General features: G+C 46.7%; 2 protein-coding genes across 4 annotated transcripts in view; one reads left to right on the top strand and one right to left on the bottom strand.

Annotated features, from left to right (window-relative positions):
* Positions 1–1940: 1940 nt before the first annotated feature.
* ALKBH4 (alkB homolog 4, lysine demethylase) lies at positions 1941–7731 on the bottom strand. Of its 3 annotated transcripts, none has more exons than XM_083172191.1 (3): positions 7467–7731; positions 4715–4909; positions 1941–2991 (listed from the first exon to the last, which is right to left on the bottom strand). In XM_083172191.1, the coding sequence occupies exons 1-3, from the start codon at positions 7587–7589 to the stop codon at positions 2338–2340; spliced, it is 972 nt and encodes a 323-aa protein (XP_083028317.1). In that variant the 5' UTR covers positions 7590–7731; the 3' UTR covers positions 1941–2337. The 3 variants fall into 3 exon arrangements, with proteins under 3 accessions (XP_083028317.1, XP_083028319.1, XP_083028318.1); XM_083172193.1 differs by having other exon boundaries at positions 7405–7502; XM_083172192.1 differs by lacking the exon at positions 7467–7731 and adding an exon at positions 7237–7344.
* LRWD1 (leucine rich repeats and WD repeat domain containing 1) overlaps positions 7400–9243 on the top strand; it is a 42563-nt gene continuing 40719 nt past the window's right edge. The window contains exon 1 of the mRNA XM_083172190.1: positions 7400–7807. The gene's annotated coding sequence lies outside the window, so the exon portion shown is untranslated. The remainder of the gene's footprint in view (positions 7808–9243) is intronic.

The following is a 9243-nucleotide window of genomic DNA, read 5'->3' as shown; positions in this document are numbered from 1 at the left end:
GGCCGGACCCAGACAGCATGGTGAGCGCACCTAAGCTCGCTGCGCTCGCCACGCTGGGGGCACGGCGGTTTGCTACGCTAGCCACCTATTCTATCTCCCTCTGCGGGGGTCGTGGACCCCCACGTGGGAAAATAGCAGGTGGCCGCCAGGAACCCGGCTTTTGGTGTTTTGACAGTCGGGAGAATGCCTGTCGGGACCCCGTCCGGCACCCAGGTCAGCAGGGATAGCGTGGCTCAGGAGAAACTTGTCACTCTGCAGGAAACCCTTCAGCTCCGCAGCCCAGTGCTTCCAAAGGCGCCAAAAGCAGAGTGCAGGAAGAGACCATTGTCCCTGCCACAGTGGGGTCTGTGGCTATTTGGCGCCATCTGCCCCCTGTAGGCCGCTCCCACAGGCCTCTTCTCCTATTTCCAGTGCCTCCCCTTCTGCTGGGGATCACTTGGAATCGCCCTCCTGGGCTCCTGTGACAAGCTGCGCTCTCCTAATGTAGTCCATCCTGTAAGCCCAAATTGAAGATGGCAGCCGCCATCGCGGGGATGCCCGTTCCCTACGATCCCCCCCTGCGGGGAGCCGGTTCAGGGGTCCCCCGGGCCCAGGAAAACGTCCTTTCCATGGAAGTCAGAAGTGCTGCGCAGGGAGACCAGACGCTGACAGGACGCGCTTCTGTCAGCTCCTGCTGTGCTCTCAGTGTGAGGATTCAAAAAAGAATCCTCACACTGTTCCTGCCTAAGTAAGTGTAAAATTAATCAAATAAAAAACACCTAGCTATCTCTTTTCCTGGCTGCAGCCTGTTCAGCATAGCACCCACTCCAGTGGGTACCTAAATGAAACTGAAGAATGCAGAAGGGAGGAGCCTGCCTCTCTGAAAGTTTAGCATAGGTGCCTGGCTCCTTTGGACCCCTCCTACATCCCAAGGTCAAGCTGCGTCACCAGGATAGATGAAAGAGAAATAACGCAGCCGGTATTTACCCTGCACAGAAAAAAAAAAACTCTCACAAATCTAACTCTTTCTGCACATGTTACATCTGCCCCACCTGCATTGCACATAGTTTTGCCCATTTAGAGAACAAATTTGTAACATACTAATTTAGGTTGAAAAAAGACGATAGTCCATCAAGTTTCTATTTCTGTAATATAGATAAATCTTAGGCCTTTATTCAGATCTGATTGCAGTACAAATTTGTTTGGAAAATGGGCAAAACCATGTGCACTGCAGGTGGGGCAGATGTAACATGTGCAGAGAGAGTTACATTAGGAAGGGGTGTGTTTACACTGCAATTTAGATTTCAGTTTCAAAATAATGCAGCCAGTATTAACCCTGCGCAGAAACAAAATAACTCACACAAATGTAACTCGCTCTGCACATGTTACATCTGCCCCACCTGCAGTGCACATGGTTTTGCCCATTTTCCAAACAAATTTGTACTGCGATCAGATCGGAATAAAGGCCTTAGTGCATTTGTCACATGCACATACTGAGGGCAAACATTTTGTGTGAATGCAGCTCCAAGGCTTTATTGGTTAGACAAGAGGTATGCTACTAGATGACATACCCACAGGTCAGCCATGCATGAGTAAACGAGTGCATCTACTTAACCCCTTGAGTGGCGTTTTTAACACACACACACACACACTGTGATCCCAGGGGCTGGGAAGCGCCACACACTAGATCATCCACTGCCCGGCCCTACACCCCGGCTGTGTGCGGCGTGACCTTAGCAAGGGGAGAGGAGAGACAGAGCCGGGCAGCGGCTGAAGCTGAGCGCAGCGCTCAGCTCCCCCAAAGAAGGAAGTGCAGACAGTGACACTACCGATACTGGGCACTGGTGCATAGCCCAGAAAGCTCTCGGGAATGCCAGTGAAGGGGTTAAATAACGACAACATACTTAAGTGCTATTTTAAATAAAATGTAAGACACAAATTGTAATAATGCACCATTTCTGTTGTTGATAAAAGGAAAATAATTTAATAGAGCTATTTATAAAAATAAAATCACAATGAAAAATCAGCATCTACCATCGAATTGTCATATTAATGGTTAAATTGCAAATTGATCCAAAACAATGTGTAATATTACTTAATGACCTGAGCCAGGGATGGGGCGAACCTTCGGCCATCCAGCTGTTGAACTACACATCCCAGTATGCCCTGCAACAGTTTTAGCATGTACACCTGTTATGCAGAATATATGTATCTATTCACTTATGTAGCCCTAACGCAAGGCTAAAAATGGACTCCGGCAGTCAAAAAGTAAGGGGTAAAGTACAGTTATCATGGCCGGAGTGCATGGCACAGTGATGAGGAATTCAAATGGCAAGGGCTATGTGTCAAAACAAAACTTCAAACTGATTTTCCCTGGAAGCCCAGAGCTATACCCAGCAGCATCTGTCCTAGCATCTCCTCCTTGCCACCTGTACTGAACTCAGCCGACAGTTCCCTGAATGTGCTGCAGACTCTGCGTTGCTGGATATGTTCACGGTGAATAGCATGCTTCCAGCAGTAACGCGCATCTCCATATAAAACCACTAGGGACCTTCTTGGTAAACATATAGCTACTTCCACATCACTTTGTGGAATTAAGGTAGTCTTTGGTGCGATGTGCGCTTTGTAGTCTTTAAGGTCGGGCTGTGCCTTATTTACACAATTGCAATCATTAACATTGTGATTAAGGATTCCATTAGGGTCACAGCAATTTGGAGCGGAGATCATCTGTAGACTATCTGCTGAGGAACTTGTCATAGTGAGCAAAGTACTTGAAAGAAGATTTAAAGTGACTAGCCTTTCGCCCCAAAGCCAAGAGTCGTCATAGTGAGGGTCAATAGCAGAACCCCGGTCTGAATTGTAATCCAGATTACACTGCTCAACCGGGAGGAACCCTTGAAGGACAGGGTGATTCTTCATCCTCTCCCAGAGGACTCTGCTGAAACTAGGGAGGCCGGTGAAATTGGCAACCTTTATTTTCTGTTTCTTAAAGTTCACCTTTGGACCAAAATCCTGTATACAAAAAGCATAGATGATATTAACAGTTAAATACTAACAAAATGGAGATTTTTTTTTTTTTAAATAAAAATGTTCTTTGAAACTGTGGCAAAAAAAAAAAAAAAAGAATTTGTTTCTATGGCTATAAACACATCTAGAGTAAACCACACAAGTCTTTCTCCTATATGTATTTTATATACATATATGTTATAAGGTTTTATATAGATATGTTATAAGGTGTGGACACATGCATCGATTTGCTGTCGATTTTCCCCAATTCCACCCCCCTTTTCGATTTGGCCTTTGCTTTGCATTCAATTTCACATTCGATCTGCACTTGATATCGATTTCAATTTGCATTCAAGGCACAGTGTCCACATTTGATTTACAGGATCGAATTCGATATTTCCTTGCCTGCACAGTGCATCTTTCTGTTTGATATAGAGAAAACGGGAGTGCGGATCGAAAGCGCTTTAAAAAACTTTCGAATCGAAACCTGTCAAAATCAAAGCGTCTGTACACCCCATAGCTTCATATCTGCTTTTACAGAACGTGAAAAACTAGTCACGGCATTTGAACTTCATACCATTATATTCCCAAGCAATACAAGGTTGAGGCTTTAAGGAAATTTATCTTGAAAGATATATTACAGCTAATCAGGCTGCAATGTATTCATTCAGATTAGTGAAACAGTCTGTCTCATCAGTACCTCCACTTTAGTCTGACAAGGCAAGTGTATGCAACCGGACCAGGAGACTCTGGACAGCTGGGCGGGTGCCGGATGACTGCCCGACAATCGAAATTCCAGTACTTGGACATCGGAATCCCGACTGTTTAAATGCCTGACAGTTGGGATACTGACTGACAGGAGCTATTCTCCCTTGTGAGGGTCCATAGAGGGAGAATAGAACCTGTGGCGAACGAAGCAAGGGGCTTCTTTGTGCTTGCCCCCCTGTCGGAGCACCGGTAATCAGGATTTCGATGTCGGGATACTGATTGTCGGACCGCCATACAACACCCCAGCTGGGCACCCCCAATGACGTATTGCAAGGGTAACCTGATGCGGATACCTGGACTTTTTGAGTCCTGTATTACAGATTATTGTATTGCCACCTATTTCAAAACAATAGAGTTCTTTAACCACTTGTCTGGCAGGGATGCAGTTACGATCCCGGCGGTCGGGATCCCGGCGTTCAGAATCCCGACGCCGGAATCCCGACCGCCGAAATGCCGACACTTTCTCCCTCCTGGGGTGTCCACGACACCCCTGGAGGGAGAATAAATTAGTGTGCCGAGCGTAGCGAGGCACCGGGCCCGCTGCGTGGCGAGCGCAGCGAGCCCGCAAGGGGGGGCGATCCACGTCCCCCCCTTGTCGGCATTTCGGCTGTCGGGATTCCGGCGTCGGGATTCTGAACGCCGGGATCCCGACCGCCGGGATTCAATACTGAATCCGTCTGGCATGATCGCATCCTTTGCGACCACACCAGCAAGCACATTATCTGATCTGGTTGCAAACTATGCGACATGTCAGATACATAGCGTGGACTGCTGCAGTGAAAATATTTACAAGAACAACAGATCTTTTTTAAACTAAAACCATGTTGGATAAGTTTAAATACATAATTATTTTACTACACTCAAAAAAAACAAAAACAATGAGTGTTTTTTTTTTTTTTTGGGGGGGGGGGGATAAAGCAGTAGGAAAAATAAAATAAAAGATTTGTTAAATTCTAGTAACCTGTTTCCTTCTCCCCGACTGTGAAATTCTCCATGTGTCCTGATCCATGTCATGTACCATCTCTCTCTCCTCATTTGCTGTTAAAAAATCTTCTAGCAAACTCACACCAGGGAACGGAAACCACCACCCATCTGACTGGGTGTTCTTTATTCCCTGAGCTATGCCTTGCTCTGGGAGATATAGAAATGACTTGGTCTGCAAAGCAACATAAACAATATGTGATATGGCGTATAAGACAGAAAAAAAGAAAAAACGTTGAAAAAAATAAGTATACCAACATGAAAACATTAAAGTGGTCATCAGGTCATGGGTGGGATGTATTAATATACATCGCCGCCCTTCCGCCGTGATGCCAGCGCATATGTACTAACATATGCGGCTGGCATCGCGATGCGGTGACGGAGGCCCCCGCGATACCCGAAATGTGGTGTGCGGGGGGTCTCCGTCACCTCCCTGCCACCTCCTGCTCCCCTCATGCCAGGGACAGCTAAGCAGGCTGTCCCCGGCGCCTCCTCCTCCTTCCCCCTGCAGCCGGAAGGACGTCTTACTAGGGGGAGGAAGGGCTTACCTTCCGGGTCCAGGAGGACCTGGACTAAGGTAAGCCAGAGGGAGGGGGAGAGGTGGGTTGGCGGCGGAGGCGAAAAGAAACCCATAGGCTTCTATAGTGTATCGCCACCCAAAGGTACCCTACTATGCGGCATCGTGGCGGCGGGTTTCTATACATAGAAAAATGCTGCTGTGCACTCCTGCATCATCACCGGGGAAAGCCAGTCATCTGCAGGTATTACCAGCAGGTGAGCGGGTTTGAGGACAGCTTTGCATAGCACTGCGGGCACGGGAAAAGCCGCTCAGTGTGTATGCACAGCGGTCATCGCTGTCCATACACGCTGGGCATAATCACCCAGTGTGTATGGACCTTAAGCAATATATTTTACTATATCTTCTAGTGTGTACACGGAATATCGTTAATGATGCGCGCTCCCACATATCGTTAATGACCCGCTCCCTCGTCCTGCATGTTCTGATGGGGGGAGGTCCTCGTTAACGACGGATGCAGCATGCCCCCCCCCCCCCCTTCCCCACCATTGCTCTCTTCCCCGAGTGTGTGTGTGTATACACTTGCCAATGCTGGCACCATGCAGAGTCCCCGCTACAGCCAATATCGGTGTTTACGGGGATCGTATAGTGTGTATGGGGCATTTCTATAGCCAGAAGCTGACACTGGCGCATATTCTGTTACACTCGCAAAGGCAAATTCCTTCACAAATGGACAAAACCATGTGCACTGGGGGCAGATGTAACTTGTGCAGAGAGAATTAGATTTGGGTGTGGTTACTTCAAAGTGAGATCTATTTTGCAGTGTAAAAATAACGCAGTCAGTATTTTCCCTGCACAGAAACAAAATGTTAATCTCTCTGCACATGTTACATCTTCCCCCCTCCACCCCTGCAGTGCATATGGTTTTGTCCATTTGAGAAGGAATTTGCCTTTGCGAGTGAACCAGAATAAGGGCCACTATGTATTGTGCTCTGCGCCATTACTGTCCAGATGATTAAGTCAAATTGACCGAGGTACTAAAGCAAAGGATATCCTATAAAGTTTGGGAAACCATGGTAGAGTGTACTTCATATGGTATTACTACTCAACATGGATGTTAGGTTGACGACCAATATGTCCACATATATTTATGTTGACAAAAGGTTTTTTTCTTATATTAGATTATCCCTTAACTGTAAACATCACAGATTAAGGGGTGTATTCAATGTTGTCTGGATTTTTCCGCTAGCCAAAAAATGATGACATACTAATTGAAAGCGGCCATTTTCATTCAGCGTTTATGCTGATACAGATGTGACTTTGTTTAAATCTCCATCCACGGAAAATAGTCAAAAACAGATGAACTTTCAACACGTGGTTTCGGCTAATCCACACCTTTTCCCACAGCCCAAAAATTCGGCACATGGATTGAATCGGTTGAATTTAAATATAAAAATTGGTATGGATTGAATACCCCCTAAATGTCAGCATTCTAAACAGGTCAAAATTTTTAAATCCGACTAGCTGTGATGAGCTCACACAAAAAGGTGCTCACTGGCCCTATCGGGCGCAGAGCAAATATGTGCGAATTCGGGTGTGAGTTTGAATGCCGCTGCTGATGTTAAAACACTGTGGCAATGGCACATATCGCCCGTTACACCTAATTAGGCAGTGTTAATGCAGGAGAATGTACTTAGCAGACATTTTACCCACAGAATCTCATTGATAAAGGGTAAATAAAACATTAATAGTTACTTCATTTTTATTTTTTTTTCAACCCTATTTACGTCGACATGCATTGGGTCGACAGCGCTGGAAGGTAGACAAGCATTAGATCAACGGTCAAAAGGTCAACATAAGGTTTTCACATTTTTTTCCCACAAATGTCGACATGAACACCATCAAATTGTACCATGTCCCTTCGCATGGCACACTATTTTATTCTCAAACCACGCTGTAAAAAATGGTAGGGCATGAAATACCACCTGTCGTGAAGAACTCATGTCGACCTTAGCCATGTCTAGCCATGACAACCTTCAGTGGTCGACCTAGTGACCATACCCGCCTCCCTGGAGCTGGACTCCCAGAATATCACAGGTTGCCTAATGAAAGATCCCTAATGGTTGTGCTGAGACTTGTAGTCCAGCGCGCACCTGAGCCATTGGCTGTAGGAAGAGCAGCCATGCATACACGGGGTAACTGCGAGCGGCGGTACCTGGTTCGCCCCGCTGGCCAGTGCCCGGCTCGGAGACTCGCACAGCAAGCAGGAGCGGATCCCCTTACAGCCACAGCTCGGTGCCGGCGGCGGAGGGCTGTTGCAGCTGCTGGTGCCGGCCATGGGGAGGGGGAGAGATCACTCAGCGGAATGGCACTTCCTAGAGCCCAGCAGCATGTACCGGAGGTGACGACATAGCGGCGGGAGCTGGAGCAGCAACATGATACTGTACTACACTACTATACATTACAGTGCACTGTGCCAGTAGCAGCAGCAGCAGCACCAGAGTGTAACTATCATTATCACCCGGCACACGCGGATCGCTGCGGAGAGAGGACCAGGTGAGTCACTGCATGCCTGCATGCGTGTTATACATACATCTCATTGTATTATACCGCGGCTCATTACAGGATACAACTTGTTACATTAGTGTCAGGTGTAGATTGGAATAAGATCTGTTTGTTTGTATCCCTAAATCGGAATTTCTGCCGTATATTGCATGCTACCATAACATGTGATCAGTAAGTACAGATTATTGCATGCTACATTACATGTGATCAGTCAATGGTATAGCTTATTGCATGCTACCATAACATGTGATTAATAAGTACAGTCTTATTATTGCATGCTACCATAACATGTGATCAGTCAGTAGTAGAGCTTATTGCATGCTATCATAAGCACAGCACTCACCTGAATTTTTTTAAACACCATATTGCACCATACTGCAAGGCGATGTCTCCAGGTGTGAGAATGAATAATACACAGCTATAAAGTTTAGTGTTATGTATAGTGTGGGCAGCGATAATCTATAATTACTTTTTCCTTGAAGTCCAGCAGCTTTATGGTTTGACTATTATGTCCCTAATGTGGGAATCTGCTGGGTTATGGTATAAGTCATAGACAGACTCATAGACGGTCATATAGTCGACAGTCGACATGGAAAAAGGTCAACATGAGTTTTTAGGGTGTTTATATTGACATGGACACTGTCTAAGTGTACCGTGTCCCCTTGCATGGCTCGCTGCGCTCGTCGTGCTTTGGGCTCAGTGCCTCGCTGTACTCGGCACACTATTTTATTCTCCCTCCATGACCTAGTGGATGGTAGGGCATAAAATACCGCCTGTTGGCACATGTTGACTGAAAATTTTGTAAAAAAAAATGCATGTCGACCTTTTCCATGTCGATATATTGCCTGTTGACTTTTGACCCTGTCGACCATATGACTGTCTATGACCAGTCTGGATACCATCTGCTGTGTGATTAGAATAAAGCACTGTTTACATGGTCATAGGGCTTCTGGGTGACTTCTTTATAAGTTAAGATGCCCACATACGGATAAATATAGGGGGAGATTCTCTAAGCTAAAAATGCGGTAAAAACCCCGTTATCGGGGTTTTTACCGCATTTTGGGATGCTGTAAGCATCCCCCGCCGGGTTAACGCGGCGGGGGGGCATCGCCAGAAAAATCTGGCAATGCCCCATAGAAGCCAATGGGCTTCTACCGCATCCCACCGCCGCCCCGCACGGACCCCCGCCGCCCCGCATCGCCCCCTCCTCCCTCACCTGTGTCCGGGCAGCACAGCGCAGTGCTGCCCGGACTAGGGATGGACATCGATGGTCGATGTTTCGGAAACATCGATGTTTTTCTTTCGATGTTAGTGTTTTTACCATTTAATGGTGACCTTCCGATGTTTGTCACCATCGAATGCTAATCATTCGATGGTGTACCGATGGTGGCTTATTTTTTGTAATTCCCAAAAGCTATGCCTCCCCT

Source organism: Crinia signifera, chromosome 2 (genome assembly GCF_055691185.1).
Source record: "Crinia signifera chromosome 2, ASM5569118v1, whole genome shotgun sequence".
NCBI classification, from domain to species: domain Eukaryota; kingdom Metazoa; phylum Chordata; class Amphibia; order Anura; family Myobatrachidae; genus Crinia; species Crinia signifera.
This window is presented reverse-complemented; position numbering and strand designations above follow the sequence as displayed.